General features: G+C 42.5%; 1 protein-coding gene across 1 annotated transcript; it reads left to right on the plus strand.

Moving 5' to 3' along the window:
* The first annotated feature begins 35 nt into the window (after positions 1-35).
* rbm34 (RNA binding motif protein 34) lies at positions 36-9,035 on the plus strand. The gene is made up of 11 exons (XM_039812648.1): positions 36-244; positions 1,443-1,599; positions 2,290-2,414; positions 3,456-3,675; positions 4,375-4,434; positions 4,579-4,622; positions 4,736-4,819; positions 5,906-5,969; positions 6,075-6,117; positions 6,751-6,869; positions 8,498-9,035. Exons 1-11 carry the CDS (start codon positions 222-224, stop codon positions 8,849-8,851), a joined length of 1,293 nt encoding a protein of 430 aa, XP_039668582.1. The 5' UTR covers positions 36-221; the 3' UTR covers positions 8,852-9,035.
* Positions 9,036-17,340: the final 8,305 nt, after the last annotated feature.

Raw genomic sequence — 17,340 nt, forward strand, 5'->3', positions numbered from 1 at the left:
ACCATTGTGCCGCTGTGGCCGCGTTCCCGGTGGGAGATACTTCGCAGTGGAACGCGCTGTGTGCTGGGGGGAAAACGTGTGGACGTGTGTTTATCTCTAGTGTTATGTAGAGAGTTTAAAGTTGTAAAAATACATGTAAAAACTGCAGTTAACCTGATAAATTAGTAGTTTCAATATATAGAAGACACCGGAAGTGACGCTGGAACAATCTGGAAGACAGCATGAAGAAGAGCGAGCAGAAGAGGTTTGTTTACACACTAAATGAATGTGAATGAAGACAGTCTGAGGACAGATGGACTAAGGACGGGCTGGAGGTGGACAGAGTGTCTTTGGTTATCATTAACTAACGTTAAACTGTTTAATCCGAGCAGCGCTGGGAGAAGTATTCAGATTACTGCAGTACAAGTACTAATACCACACTGTTAACATACTCTGTTACAAGTTAAAAGTCCTGCATTGAAAATGTTACTTCAGTAAAAGTCTGTATCAGTCTCATCAGTAGTTAAAGTATAACAAGTTTAAACATGTGTGACTGTTGTACTATTACATACATATTACATTATATATATATATATATATATATATATATATATATATATATATATATATATATATATATATATATATATATACACACACACACACACACACACTGTCATTAGATTGTTATTCTTCAGGCTTTATTGTAAGTTTACTTCTGGAGTTGTTTGAGGTGAATTATTATCTGATGATTATTTCTTTATTCTGGGTTTATCTGCTGATTGTTTTCTCTGTTAATCAGTTGGTTGTTTGATTGTAGGGAAATGAAGGGAGAGAGACACAGAGAGAGAGAGACACAGAGAGAGAGAGAGACACAGAGAGAGAGACACAGAGAGAGAGACACAGAGAGAGAGAGAGAGAGACAGAGAGAGAGAGAGAGAGAGAGACACAGAGAGAGAGAGACAGAGAGAGAGAGAGACACAGAGGAAGACACAGAGAGAGAGACACAGAGAGAGAGAAAAAGACAGAGAGAGAGAGAGAGAGAGAGAGAGAGACAGAGAGAGAGAGAGAGACAGAGAGAGAGAGACACAGAGAGAGAGACAGAGACACAGAGAGAGACAGAGAGGGAGAGAGAGACACATGTAAAGGTGAAATAATTGTTTTTATTGTTAAAGACACATCATTTCTGGATGAAGTGTCCTACAGATTGAATAAACCCTCTTTGTTTGGTGCAGATCTTCACCTAAAATCACACCATAATCATTTTAATTTGAATACTTTAAATGAGAATAATGATACAAACACGATAATTTCCCTCCAGTATCGGGAATCATCGGTCAACATAATCACACAGTCCGATATTCTCCTCATGTGGTGCAGCCGTAGTTGATAGTTTGGTTTGTAAGTGAAATAATTACCCAGAGTCCAATGTGACGCCTTCACGCGGTTTGTCTTGTCCTCAGTGAGGAGGCGTCGTCGGGGCAACCGGCAGCCGGCTACGTGATTGGTCAGGTGTGTGGCAGTTTGTTCCAGGAGAAGTCTGCAGCCTCCGGGTCGCTGTCGTCTCTGTTCAGCAGCACCGCGCCAGCTGGACCTCTGCTGTTCCAGCCTGCTCCCAAGGTAACACACACACATACACACACACACACACACACACACACACACATACACACACACACACACACACACACACACACACACACACATAGCTCTGGGTAGTGCGGCCAGTGCTTCAGCCTGCAGACCGTGGTGAAGGACAGTATTAATTAGGTGATGGAGACCAGACAGTCTCCTGTATGGTTCCAGGGCTGTGATTATGTTGCTGCGTTGATCGGTTACCCTCACGATTCAGCTGAGAGAGCGAGGGTCAAGGTTTTTTTTTTTTACGTTTCTTCATTCGGATCCGTTCCAGTCTGAATAAACGAACAGCGCAGTTTACATGCTTCGTCCTTGTTGCATTATTCATTAAGATAATCCTAAACAGAATTCTGTAGTTAACAACTATGAATTGTAGTTGAGAACGTCAGTTATAACGGCCCACGTATTAAAACATTGTCGGGTTTAAATCGGGCTCGGGCTCATAATCCCAGTAAATGTGTCGGGCCGGGCCGGGCTCGGATAGGATCAGGCTTGATTTTTTTGGGTCCGATCTAAGCTCCACCTCTTGTGCAGTAGAAAATCCAGAGCAGACTCCCCAGACTAATGTTCAATCTTAAAAGATTGAGCTAGGTCTGAGACTAGGAGAAATACAGAATCTAACCAGACTGGTTCTTTAACATGTCCTGTGTGGTTTTGTTGTTCTCATTGCAGCTTGTTAAGAAGAGCCCAGAAACAACAGAGCCCCAGAAGCAAACTCCAGAGGTCAAAGGTCAGCCTCAGAAGAAGAAGAAGCTGCTGAAAGAGAAAACCGAAGCCGACCAGAAGCTGGAAAACAGGTGCAGAGTTTAGAAACGGAGATAGATAGATAGATAGATAGATAGATAGATAGATAGATAGATAGATACTTTATTCATCCTGAGGGAAAGTTTAGGCATCCAGTAGGGGTGGGAATCACCAGAGGTCTCACGATACGATATCATCTCGATACTTATGTCACGATACCATATTATTGCGATTTTTAAACATATTGCAATATTCTGCGATATATTGCAATGCATTACCTTTTTTCCAACTTCAAATTTTTCCCAATTTCAAATGATGTCCCCAAAAGGAAACTTTGTCAACATCTGTTTTATCTAAAAAGATACATTTCTCTGTTTGTTCATCTCACTTCAATTGTATTGCTGCAAAATGGGGATTGTCAAGCGGACAGACTGACCAACACATATAATATAATATAATAAAAGATCGATACTTGGCGTCTGTGTATCGATACTGTATCGCCACGGAAAATATCGCGATACTACGCTGTATCGATTCCCCCCCTTAGCATCCAGTAGCTTACAACAACAAAAACACAACAAACACACTTACACAGATATATCTCACATACATAAAAATCACTTCCAGAAATGTAAAGAGTTATTAATCTGTGAAGTGATGACAGAGGTCTGCTCTGGACTGACCATGTGATGCAATGACCCTGATAAGGTGCTCTGGTAGTGTGTGTGCAGTGGTGGTGGTGCAAAAGTGAACAGTGCAATAGCTTATTATTAAATCTTAACAGAGCAATATATAACAGGGAATAAGTTATAAGATGTAGACGTTCGCTCCATCCGTCCATTCATAAATCCACAGAGCTGCTCATGGTTTCTTTCTTTTCTCTTCCTTTTGTTTCTTCCTCCTTGCATATGAGACTACCGTTATTGTAATTCTTGGAAGGGTTGGTCAACTAAATGAGCCTCGTATCACGGCAGCTCTTTTTCTTGGATGTCTACTTAACTCTTGGGACTCTTTACCATCCGTCCGTCTGGTTTCTCTCTCTCTCTCTCTCTCTCTCTCTCTCTCTCTCCCTCTCTTTCCTGCGCTGGTCTCAGGGAGATCAGTTTACAGAATGCCGACGAGGAGGAGGGAGGGCCAGGGAAGAAGAAGAGGAAGAGCAGCAAGAGGAAAGCGGAGGAGGAGCCGGGCGGAGAGCTCGATGCCGAGCAGTGGGTGATGAAGAGGCAGAGGCTGAAGGCCAGGAAAGAGGAGGAGGAGAGGAAGAGGAAGAGGACGGTGTTCGTGGGAAACCTGCCCATCAGCTGCACCAGGAAGGTACACACACACGGGACAGGAGCGCGCACACAGACACACACACACACACACACACACACACACACCCCCCAAGTCAGAGGCCAGGAACGATTGGCAAAAACATTTAATCAACTCACTTCTAACGTTGGATTGTTGAGGTGTGTGTGTGTGTGTGTGTGTGTGTGTGTGTGTGTGTGTGTGTGTGTGTGTGTGTGTGTGTGTGTGTGTGTGTGTGTGTGTGTGTGTTCTTGTTTAACTATATTCATGGGGTCCAAAAACCGGGAGTCCAGTATACTTGTGGGGTCCCGACAGCTTTGTGGGGCCAAAATGCTGAACCCCCCCAAGTTTAAAGGGCTGTTTGAGGGTTAAGACTTGGTTTTAGGATTAGGGTTAGAATTAGGTTATGGTTAGGGTGAGGGTAAGGGTTAAGATTAGGCATTTAGTTGTGATGGTTAAGGTGAGGGTAAGGGTTAAGGTTAGGCATTTAGTTGTGATGGTTAAGGTGAGGGTAAGGGTTAAGGTTAGGCATTTAGTTGTGATGGTTAAGGTTAGGGTAAGGGACTAGGGAATGCATTATGTCAATGACAGGTCCCCACAAAGATAGTGAAACAAACCTGTGTGTGTCTGTGTGACACACACACACAGAGAGAGAGAGACACACACAGAAAGAGAGACAGACAGACAGACAGGAGAGCCTGATGTGTGTTGGTCCTGTTTCAGACGCTGCAGAGCCTCTTCAGGGACAAAGGATCCATCGAGTCGGTCCGCTTTCGATCTGTGGTAAGAACACTACGACAACACACAAACATCCCAGCAAGCGGTTACTATGACAACACGCAAACATCCCATCCGTCAGCTGGTCCAGAGACCTACCGAGTAAGAGTAACCTGCTGACCTGCTCTGTGTGTTGTCCCCCCCCCGCAGGTCCGAGAGGATCCCGCCATGTCCCGCAAAGTAGCCGCTATCCAGTGAGTGTCTGACCGCTCTGCTCCAGCCTGCCCAAACGTTGGCCCCCGTGTGGCCGCGCCGTCTCCTCTTCTGTGTGACTCAGCATTGTTTGTTTGTTTACTTTTCTCCACAGGCGTAAAGTCCATCCCAAAAAGCAGAGCATGAACGCCTACGTGGTGTTCAAAGACGAGGACGGGGTCTCCAGGGCGCTAGAGAGGTCAGACATGGAAATCTTTCCCACAAAACGCAGCAGCAGTGGCAGCTAAAACTGTCCTGTCCTGTTAGTAGTGTCCTGAGGACTGTCCCGGGACAGTCAGACACCGTCCTGTGACACTCAGACACTGTCCTGAGACTCCTATGACTGTCCCAGGACAGTCAGACACTATCCTGAGATTCCCATGACAGTCCTGTGACACTCAGACACTGTCCTGAGATTCCCATGACTGTCCCGGGACAGTCAGACACTATCCTGAGATTCCCATGACAGTCCTGGGACAGTCAGACACTGTCCCGGGACACCCAGACACTGTCCCGGGACAGTCAGACACTGTCCTGTGACTCCTATGACTGTCCTGTGACACCCATACACTGTCCTGTGATTCCTATGACTGTCCCGGGACACCCAGACACTGTCCCGGGACAGTCAGACACTGTCCCGGGACAGTCAGACACTGTCCTGTGACTCCTATGACTGTCCTGTGACACCCAGACACTGTCCTGTGACTCCTATGACTGTCCCGGGACACCCAGACACTGTCCTGTGATTCCTATGACTGTCCCGGGACACCCAGACACTGTCCTGTGATTCCTATGACTGTCCCGGGACACCCAGACACTGTCCTGTGATTCCTATGACTGTCCTGGGACAGTCAGACACTGTCCTCTGAAACCCAGACACTGTCCTGTGACTCCCATGACTGTCCCGGGACACCCAGACACTGTCCTGTGACTCCTATGACTGTCCTGGGACAGTCAGACACTGTCCTGTGACTCCTATGACTGTCCCGGGACACCCAGACACTGTCCCGGGACAGTCAGACACTGTCCTGTGATTCCTATGACTGTCCCAGGACAGTCAGACACCGTCCTGTGACACCCAGACACTGTCCCGGGACAGTCAGACACTGTCCTGTGACTCCTATGACTGTCCCGGGACACCCAGACACTGTCCTGTGACTCCTATGGACACTGCTAACAGGACAGGACAGTTTTTGCTGCCACTGCTTCTCCCCAAACGCTCCGCGTCCGTCGCTGTGCGTCCCCCTATCAACCAGCGTGTCCCTGTGTTTGTCTCTGCCGACAGGAACGGCATGGAGATCGAGAAAGACTACCACATCCGGGTGGACCGAGTGACGGACAGCTCGGCGGTGAGTCTCCAGGCGTCCCGGCCCGTCTGATTTTTGGGGTTTTATAAGAGGACTAAGGTGTGGTGATGTCAGAGCGTGTTTGGTGACGTTGTCTCTGTCTTACAGCACGACCACAAGCGCTCCGTGTTCGTGGGGAACCTGTCGTTTGGTGAGACTCTCTGCTGCTTTAACATCGATGATGGTCGGGATGTAGAGCAGAAGTTAACCTGTCTGTCTGTCTGTCTGTCTGTCTGTCTGTCTGTCTGTCTGTCTGTGTGTGTGTGTGTGTCTCTGTGTGTGTGTCTGTATGTGTGTGTTTTCTGTCTGTCTGTGTGTGCGTTTCTATGTGTGTCTGTGTGTGTGTGTGTGTGTGTGTCTGTCTGTCTGTCTGTGCGTGTGTCTGTATGTGTGTGTGTTTCTATGTGTGTGTGTGTGTCTGTGTCTCTGTGTGTCTGTCTGTCTGTCTGTGTGTGCGTTTCTGTATGTGTGTGTGTGTGTGTGTCTGTGTCTGTGTGTGTGTGTGTGTGTCTCTGTGTGTGTGTGTCTCTGTGTGTGTGTGTGTGTGTTTCTATGTGTGTGTGTGTGTCTGTGTCTCTGTGTGTCTGTCTGTCTGTCTGTGTGTGCGTTTCTGTATGTGTGTGTGTGTGTGTGTTCGTGTCTGTGTGTGTGTGTGTGTGTATCTGTGTCTGTGTGTGTGTGTGTGTGTGTGTGTCTCTGTGTGTGTGTGTGTGTGTGTGTGTGTGTGTGTGTGTCTCTGTGTGTGTCTGTCTGTCTGTCTGTCTGTCTGTCTTTCCGTCCTCAGAGATCAAGGAGCTGACCTTCCGGCGCCACTTTGAGAAGTGCGGCCCGGTGGAGGCTGTGCGACTGGTCCGGGACCAGAACTCAGGACTGGGCAAAGGCTTCGGCTACGTCCTGTTCGAGGTACGAGAACTTTGATGCTGCTTCCCTCAAACACATCTGGCAGGCTGTCCCCCCGCCCTGGAAGATGAGTCTGGGGGGGTCCATATCAACACAACAATCACAACAATCACAACAACCACAACAACCACAACAACCACAACAACCACAACAAACACAACAACCACAACAACCACAACAACCACAACAATCACAACAACCACAACAATCACAACAACCACAACAATCACAACAACCACAACAACCACAACAATCACAACAATCACAACAACCACAACAATCACAACAATCACAACAACCACAACAACCACAACAATCACAACAATCACAACAATCACAACAACCACAACAACCACAACAATCACAACAATCACAACAACCGCAACAATCACAACAATCACAACAATCACAACAACCACAACAACCACAACAATCACAACAACCACAACAACCACAACAACCACAACAATCACAACAACCACAACAATCACAACAACCACAACAATCACAACAACCACAACAACCACAACAACCACAACAACCACAACAATCACAACAACCACAACAATCACAACAACCACAACAACCACAACAACCACAACAATCACAACAACCACAACAATCACAACAATCAACAACACAACAATCACAACAACCACAACAATCACAACAACCACAACAACCACAACAATCACAATAACCACAACAAACACAACAATCACAACAATCACAACAATCACAACAACCACAACAATCACAACAATCACAACAATCACAACAATCACAACAATCACAAATCACAACAACCACAACAATCACAACAACCACAATACCACAACAATCACAACAATCACAACAACCACAATAATCACAACAATCACAACAACCACAACAATCACAACAACCACAACAATCACAACAATCACAACAACCACAACAACCACAACAACCACAATAACCACAACAATCACAATAACCACAACAAACACAACAATCACAACAACCACAACAATCACAACAATCACAACAACCACAACAATCACAACAATCACAACAATCACAACAACCACAACAATCACAACAACCACAACAACCACAATAACCACAACAAACACAACAACCACAACAACCACCCTCTCTTCCAACCAATCAGACTGACCAGGGCTGCCAAAATTGGCTGAAAATTAAGTTTGTATATTACTGGCCAGTCCCTCCAGAAGAACGTGATTATGCGATCGCATAATTCAACGCATAATCAGTTTTTGATAACTCTGCAAACCCTTGGTGTTCTCTCAATGAGCTTCATGAGGTAGTCACCTGAAATGGTTTTACCTTCACAGGTGTGCTTTGTCAGGGTTAATTAGTGGAATTATTTCCCTTATTAATAAAAAAAGCAAAGGGTGGCTACTTTGAAGAATCTAAAATATAAGACATGTTTTCAGTTATTTCACACTTTTTTGTTAAGTACATAATTCCATATGTGTTCATTCATAGTTTTGATGCCTTCAGTGAGAATCTACAATGTAAATAGTCATGAAAATAAAAAGGAAACGCATTGAATGAGAAGGTGTGTCCAAACTTTTGGCCTGGACTGTAGATCACATTAAATCACGTTGGCGTTTGTCCCGCAGAGCGCCGACTCGGTGCAGCTGGCGCTGGAGCTGGACGGCAGCCAGCTGGAGGCCAGGGCCATCCGGGTGAAGAGGTCCGTGAAGAAGGAGAAGCAGAAGAAGAAAACGGACGGAAAAGGTGCCGCGGGGAGGCCCGGCAAGGGCCCGGCGAAGGGCCCGGGACAGGAGAGAGGAGGAGGAGGCGCTCGGGGAGGCTTCAAGTCCCCGAAGAAGTTCTCGGGAACGCAGCCGAGGTCGGGCAGAAGCTCGGGCTCCTTCAAGGGAGAGATGGTGGACCCCAACAAACCGAGCAAACAGAAAGGACTGAAGAAGAAGAAGAAGCCAAGGAAGCCCAAAAAGACCGTTCATATCTGATATCTGATCCACGTTAAAGATAGGAGTAATTAGGCCTGGGAGGTGTGTGTGTGTGTGTGTGTGTGTGTGTGTGTGTGTGTGTGTGTGTGTGTGTGTGTGTGTGTGTGTTCAGTATTTTCTGTATTATTGTGTTGAAATGAGATGATTCCCTGGTTATCCCTTTAATAAATGAACTAAAAGAAGAGGTTTGGTCTCAGTCTCTCAGGCAGTTTGCATTTGACACATTCATAGAATAATATTTAGGCTCAATTATAAAGTCTGTCTGATATTTAGCTGCTGTATGTGACACAGAACATGGTAATTTCCCATTTTTGGGATCAATAAATCTATCTATCCAATAACTTATGTGGGTTTAAGTTCCCAGAGCAGTTTATTCATTCATAATATCATAGGTGTGTGTGTGTGTGTGTGTGTGTGTGTGTGTGTGTGTGTGTGTGTGTGTGTGTGTGTGTGTTTTATGTCCCGCCCTACTCTGCCTCTGATTGGCTAGTACACGTTGCCTTCATTGGTCGGATTGGCTATGTTAAGGCATGAGGAGTGTGATTGGTTAGGGTTGCTGAGAGAACGCAATGCTAAGCCAATCAGAGCGGAGTAAGGCAGAATAGGGCGGGACATGCCGTCCCCGTCCTAGGAAACGTAAATCCACGTGGAGCACCAACACACCGTGTTCTCCTCTCGTGCTAGGCGGGCTGTTGTTGTTGCTGTGGAGATAGAACTGGTCCGACAGAGTTTAGCTCGCTTTGGACTCCCAACAGGAACACAACGGTACCGTTTAAAGAGGACGGGCAGCTGACCCCCCCGGTGATAAGTACCGTTCATCACCAGCTGATCATATTTACACTTTCAACGTTAGGATGGAGACTAAAGTTCAGCTCTACTCAGGCACCAAGTCCCTCTCTTCCTCTCATGGCATATAGAATATATATTCATCACCTTCTCATATGTTAGGCAAGCTACTGGGGAACTTTAGGGAGCTAACCTACTGGTTATTCTCTTATATACTCTCTATGGTTATAATACATTAATGGAGCTAACATTAGCCCACAGAGAAACGGAGCAAGCTAAGCTACAGCAACATGTTAAAGTTAAAGAGTGTACCTGATAAAAGAGCTAAGCTACTCCAAAGCTGTTTAGTTCAGAAAACAGGCTTGTTATTAAGATAGTAGAAGTAAAACTAGTAACACTATTTCCAAATACTGCTGGTGATACAAGTTGGATTTATCAGCCCAGGCTGCTAATGGACGATACTTCTAATTATATATTAACATATTAACAAATGTCTGTTCTACTGGTTAGCATAAAATCAATACATTTATTAAACTCTGGCATCTGCTCTGTCCTTGATACCCAGAGCTCCAGTGTTGCATCGCGTATCAGGAATGAAAAAGTTAGACCAGTGCATCCCTCAAATAGCCAAATAATATCCTACATTTAAACAACATTAAAACCAGAATGATCTCAATAAGTGGCGTACGTGTGACACGCCAATTAGTACGCCATTTTGGCGTGTTATCAAGACGCATAATCGCCTTTTAGCGTGTTTATCTACACCGTTTGGCCTCCATTGACTTACATTACCTTGTGATTGTATGTGAATTGACGCCGAGCGTGACGAGTTAGCGTTAGCTCGTTAATAACAGGAGGATAGTAAAGCAGGGCTGTTTTTTTTGGCCCATTCATTTTTCAATCTGTCATTGACAAATATATTTGTGTGTGTTGTACTTGGTCATCTTCAGCTGTGTTTAAATGTGGTTTATAAATGAACTTAACTTGCACATTACTACAATGATGGTAATCATTTAATGAATAAGCTTCAAGTGAAGTGAAGTGTGTGTGTGTGTGTGTGTGTGTGTGTGTGTGTGTGTGTGTGTGTGTGTGTGTGTGTGTGTGTGTGTGTGATGAGGGTTTAGGCATGTTGTCTGCTAGGCCGTCCAAGAAGCTCCAGTGTGTCTGTCTCTGCTCTTTGTGTTACTTACCTTTACTTTAATTAATCCTTTTTTTATCCGATTCATCGAAAAAATAATCGACAGATTAATCGATTATTAAAATAATTGTTAGTTCCAGCCCTAGTATGTTATATTATGTCCGTAAGATATAACATACAACGAGATATACATCATTATTTGCTGCCAGAGGAGTGACATTTTAGTTTTGCAAATTTTCGGTAACAGGTGTATGATGAAGCCATGTTGGTTGGGTGAAATTAGCAAACTAACCTTAGCCAACAAGCCAGCAGCCGGCTGTTCGGTCGCTCCACTCCGCTCCAACTATAGGGAGACTTCTTTGGGTAGGGAGACGTGGTACTTGTCTGTCAGCTGTAGTCTGTGTGGTGTGTTCCAGTGATACATTTTGGCCAAGACAAAGGCAACGAGGGCCGACGAGAAGCGACGCCACAGGTGGCTGCCGTCTGCAGTAATCGTCGGCTGTCGGCTTGGTGTGTCAGGACCTTTAGTGATGTCACGCCTTTAATGACATCACAGTCATCACAGCGAACAAGAACTCAGAAACACAGTAACAACATACAGCTGGGTTTAAGAAACGTAACAGCCACCTCACTGATGGTTACAATTAGAACAAGCTCTAAAATGGCAATTACCAACAACAAAAAGCAACATCTGCGTTTTGGGACATGAAACGTAAAAGGGCTGGGCAATGTATTGATATTATTTTGATATCGTGATATGAGACTAGAGATTTTGGATATTGTAATATTGTGATATGACATAAGTGTTGTCTTTTACTAATTTTAAAGGCTGTAATACAGTAAAGTGATGTACTTATCTGAACTTACCAGTCTGTTGTAGCTGTTCTATTACTTGCCAAAAAGCAACATCTGGGTTTTGGGACATGAAACAGAACACTTAAACTACTCAATAGGCATGATGGGAAATGTGGACTGTTGCTATAATAAGTTATGCTTAACAGGACAGTTAAGGCACTTTTTTTTCAGCAAATACAGTACAGGCCAAAAGGTTGGACACACCTTCTCATTCAATGCATTTCCTTTATTTTCATGGCTATTTACATTGTAGATTCTCACTGAAGGCATCAAAACTATGAATGAACACATATGGAATTATGTACTTAACAAAAAAGTGTGAAATAACTGAAAACATGTCTTATATTCTAGTTTCTTCAAAGTAGCCACCCTTTGCTCTGATTACTGCTTTGCACACTCTTGGCATTCTCTTGATGAGCTTCAAGAGGTAGTCACCTGAAATGGTTTTCCAACAGTCTTGAAGGAGTTCCCAGAGATGCTTAGCACTTGTTGGCCCTTTTGCCTTCACTCTGCGGTCCAGCTCACCCCAAACCATCTCGATTGGGTTCAGGTCCGGTGAATGTGGAGGCCAGGTCATCTGGCGCAGCACTCTATCACTCCCCTTCTTGGTCAAATATCCCTTACACAGCCTGGAGGTGTGTTTGGGGTCATTGTCCTGTTGAAAAATAAATGATGGTCCAACTAAACGCAAACGGGATGGGATGGCATGTCGCTGCAGGATGCTGTGGTAGCCATGCTGGTTCAGTATGCCTTCAATTTTGAATAAATCCCCAACAGTGTCACCAGCAGCACCCAAACACACATCACACACCTCACACCTCCTCCTCCATGCTTCACGGTGGGAACCAGGCATGTAGAATCCATCCGTTCACCTTTTCTGCGTCGCACAAAGACACGGCGGTTGGAACCAAAGATCTCAAATTTGGACTCATCAGACCAAAGCCCAGATTTCCACTGGTCTAATGTCCATTCCTTGTGTTTCTTGGCCCAAACAAATCTCTTCTGCTTGTTGCCTCTCCTTAGCAGTGCACTCTAAGAAGTGATGTGTTAAAAATGACACAACATGTGTTGAATTTTAACACATCTACAGAGTGTGCTCAGGGACAACACATGTTGTGTTAAATTCAACACAGCAAATGTGTAAACCACTTTTACACATTTGCTGTGTTATGCAGCTTAACACATGAATGTGTTAGTTCTACACATTGTGTGTAAATCATGTGTACACCAGATACACACATAAAAGTGTTAGTTGTGTGTAAATTAATTATTGTTTCCTTTAATATAAAAATAATGAAGCAAAAATACATTAATTAGTCATTTATTTAAGATTTCATTTGAAACCCTTTTAAAAAGCACATTTTTTCAAAACTTAAAAGGCATTACATTCATTTGAAATACAATATAACCAGGCATTACATTCATTTGAAATACAATATAACCAGGCATTACAATCATCTGTAATACAATATAACCAGGCATTACAATCATCTGTAATACAATATAACCAGGCATTACATTCATTTGAAATACAATATAACCAGGCATTACAATCATCTGTAATACAATATAACCAGGCATTACAATCATCTGTAATACAATATAACCAGGCATTACATTCATTTGAAATACAATATAAACAGGCATTACAATCATCTGTAATACAATATAACCAGGCATTACATTATTTTAATATACCAGGCATTCAACATTGTAATACAATATAACCAGCATTACAATCATTGTAATACAATATAACCAGATTACATCATCTGTAATACAATATAACCAGGCATTACAATCATCTGTAATACAATATAACCAGGCATTACAATCATCTGTAATACAATATAAACGGCATTACAATCATCTGTAATACAATAAACCACATTACATTCATTTATAAATACATACATCTTAATATAAACAGCATTACAATCATCTGTAATAATATAACCAGGCATTACATTCATTTGAAATACAATATAACCAGGCATTACAATCATCTGTTAATACAATATAAACAGGCATTACAATTTGTAATACAATATAACACATTAATTATTTTTACATTAAATATTGTAATAAATAAAATTACAATATCTGTAATAATATAACCAGCATTACAATCATCTGTAATAATAATATAACACATTACATTCATTTTAAATATAAAATTAAATATTTAATAAATATCACTTAATCATTAAAATAACTATAATTTTAATTTTAATATTGTAATAAATATAACCACATTACAATCATTGTAATACAATATAACCAATTACATCTTAATAAATATAAACAATTAAATATTGTAATAAATATAAACAGCATTAAATATTTGATAAATATAAACAATTACAATATTGTAATAAAATATACATAAAATTCAATTCAAGTAAATTCTGAACATGACATCACCATCAACAGAAGCACCTACAAAATCTTATACCTCGGATTGAGATAGAGCTCTTCAGTGCTAAAATTTGACATAATGTCAAGAGGCCTAACATCTGCAACATCCTCTACATTGATCATTTCAAAGTCTTTTGTTTTTTGCACAACATATGCATAGAAATGCTCGTCAAAGTACTTAACTTCAAGTACTCTAATGAGGAAGAAGAATACCCCTCCCTGTGGTAAAACATGAATGATCTCTCCAAATAAGTGCTCCCCGTGATGCTGTGTCTTTAATGGCAGCACCGATCCAGTCCTGTACGTGTGGCCATTTACAGTCAGCGAATGTGTAACATAAATGATGCTACTCATTGTGAAATCAGTGTGCAGGGCTGATTTAAGTCCCTCAAGTATAACAGCAGCTTTCTTTAAAGCACCAATGTTCACAGGAAAGGCATTGTCAACACTGTATTTTTTACAAAACGGGTCACCAAGCTTGAAATTGTACATTTGTTGAACCTGATGTTTATGAAGCAAGAGTTTTGGCAATATTTTTGAAATTGCATACCACATGCGCTTGCCTTTTCATTGGATTATGCTTTGACTCAAATCTCATACACCACAAGTGAGAAATAGGTCCAAACAAACACAGCATTCTTGGATAGTGTATCATAAAATGGTGCTTTGGAATTAGATTTTGGCAAAACAACTTCTTGTAAAGCGTATGGTGATCTATGATGAGCTGTTTAAGAAACACAGCAAGCCCAACACTTACAACAGGTGCAAAGATAATGCTGCAGATTTCCCTCAACAAAATGAACAGATGCCAAAACTGGTCTTCCCTATTAATGAAATCTCCCACTAAAAATGGTAAAACTTGCAAGAGACACCACATTTGGGAAGCAGTTTGCCTGACAGCATTTTCAGAAGATCTCAAATTGATAATGGCACTTGGTTTGTTTTTCTCATTCATGTAACCATAGTCAAAACCAGCAATCCTTTGATTAAGTTGCTCTAATGTGAAAAGCTTCTCTTCATAAATGAAGTGGCGCAACAACAGCTTCACTTCCAAAGGAGCCACACCCTCCAGTACATCATGCATTATGTCCACACATGTATTTTCTGTTACATGGAAATATTGCAGACTGTTCAAACAAGAGTTCCCTTTAACACCAGTTGAGCTTGGATCGCAGAACCTTACATGTTGCTCATAGTTCTCCCTGTTACGTTTTTCGACATTGTCTTCATCAAACACTGACTGTATTTCCTGCTTATCGATCAAACAAAACTGGCAACATTTGTTTGCAGAAAAGCTTTCCACATAGCCACACAATGAATGTATTGCCAAATTATCTGCTGTCAAAATTGAAAGTGTTCCATGCAGCTTTTGAGTTTGTCCATTAACTTCAACTTCTATACCAGAGTTTTCAAGGACTCTGATGTCCTCAAGAAGTGGCTCTAGTATCTTACCAAGCCCATATTTTTCCCTGTCGATTGAATTAAATAACACACATAAGTGAATGTGAGCTAGGGATGAATTGCATTCTGGGGGTAAATTCTGTAGAGTGAAGTATACAGCACCCATTTTATGGATTTTTGTTTTGGAGCCCAGAGGATTTGTTGTCTCAACATCATCATAATACAACTGAATTTGCAGGGATTCTGGATACAGTTGGAATAGTGGATGAGTAGAGAATTGACACCCATCACTATAGTCTCGCATCATGTTGTCATTCCTTTTCTTGTTTTTAAGTAGACATTTTGCATTTTTCATTACTAAATAGAAATTTGATTGTTTCAAGTATTGGTACATACTGACAAGTGTCTGGTGCCAAAACCTGCTTCATTTGTCCCTGTTTCCGTACAGTATCTGCCCTGTGACCAAGGAAAAGTTCCTTTGGCTTGACAAGATGAAATTTTTCTGAAAAATGTGTATTCATTTTAAAAGGAGTGTCTATGTCATCAAACATGTGTTTGGCACTTTCAAACTGTTCCATTAATGGTTGCACAAGTTCATGGTCATGTGGTACCTCCAGATTATTGAACACTGATGAAACCGAATTTTGTAATGTAGCTACAGTTGTTTCCACAAGTTCTTTAACACAAGTTACAGTTCTTGTTACATCCATTAATGTTACATTTGATCCAGCATACATTTTTGCCACAAATGAGGCTGCACTGTCACTTGAAGAAAGAAGTTTAAACCCCTCAGAAGGCTCAGCTATGTTTTCCTCTAGAGGTGTAGTGTCGATGGTCCCTGGGAAGTCAGTAAATGTTGGGAAGGTCTGAAGAGAAGGTTCAACAACTGTGGTACTTGGTGCTCTCTAGAAAGGTGCTTGGTAAATGAATTAATGCTGTGGTATGTCCTTGGACAACCATCTTGGCTGCAAGTAAGTGTGAACTCCAATCCCTCTGACAATGCATGTATTTCACGAAGGTGCCAAATCAGTTTCTTTATCAGTGTGAATCTTGACGGACATTTTGGACAACTGTACATTTTGGTGGGATCTAATTAATAGACTTGACTTTTGAAATGAGCTCCAATACCTTTGCTCTCCTGTTTGTTGACATGGGTAAGTCGTAAATGTAAAATACTGGCTTTAGCATTGTTGTCAGAAAAGAAAGTATTTCAACTTAGCATGTTTCCTTAATATCTGATGACATATTGTGGTCATTTTATGATTTAAAGGAATACGCCACCGTTTGATGAAATAGGGTTATTCACCGTCTCTTCTATATTTAAATGCATTTTTGTCTCGGTGCATGCATTGTCTTAGTCCACGGCGCACCGCTGCTAAGCTAGCTTAGCGTATTAAATGGAATCTATTGTGACCGTGTAGCATGTCGCAAGTAAAAGTGATCCCAACAACAACATAAACAAAACCTCATTACTTCTTGTGGCCTGCATGTTCAAATAAAAATAGCAATGCAGATTAAGACTAGATGATTTCGTAGGCAGATATTGACTGGGACTATATTTGGTGGAAGTACACTACAGCCGAAGCACTGCTCCTCGGGCACAGAGATATCGGCAGCTCACAGGGGCTCTGCGGTCGGCGTCAAGTCACTGTTTTTGGGTTAGTGGACGGGCAGCGGCCCGCCGAGCCCCGCAGAGCTCACTCAGGGCAGCGGCGTTTTGGTTGTCCACTAACCCAGAAACAGTGACTTTGCCGGCCACAGAGCCCTGCTAGCTGCCGATATCTCTGCAGCCAAAACGGTAATTGAGCAGCAGAAAGAAAGTTTGGAGTGAGAGAGAAACGTGTGAGGGAGACTGGAGAAAAGGTGACTCTTACTGCAATGAAGAAAACAA

Source organism: Perca fluviatilis, chromosome 1, assembly GCF_010015445.1.
Source record: "Perca fluviatilis chromosome 1, GENO_Pfluv_1.0, whole genome shotgun sequence".
NCBI lineage: Eukaryota > Metazoa > Chordata > Actinopteri > Perciformes > Percidae > Perca > Perca fluviatilis.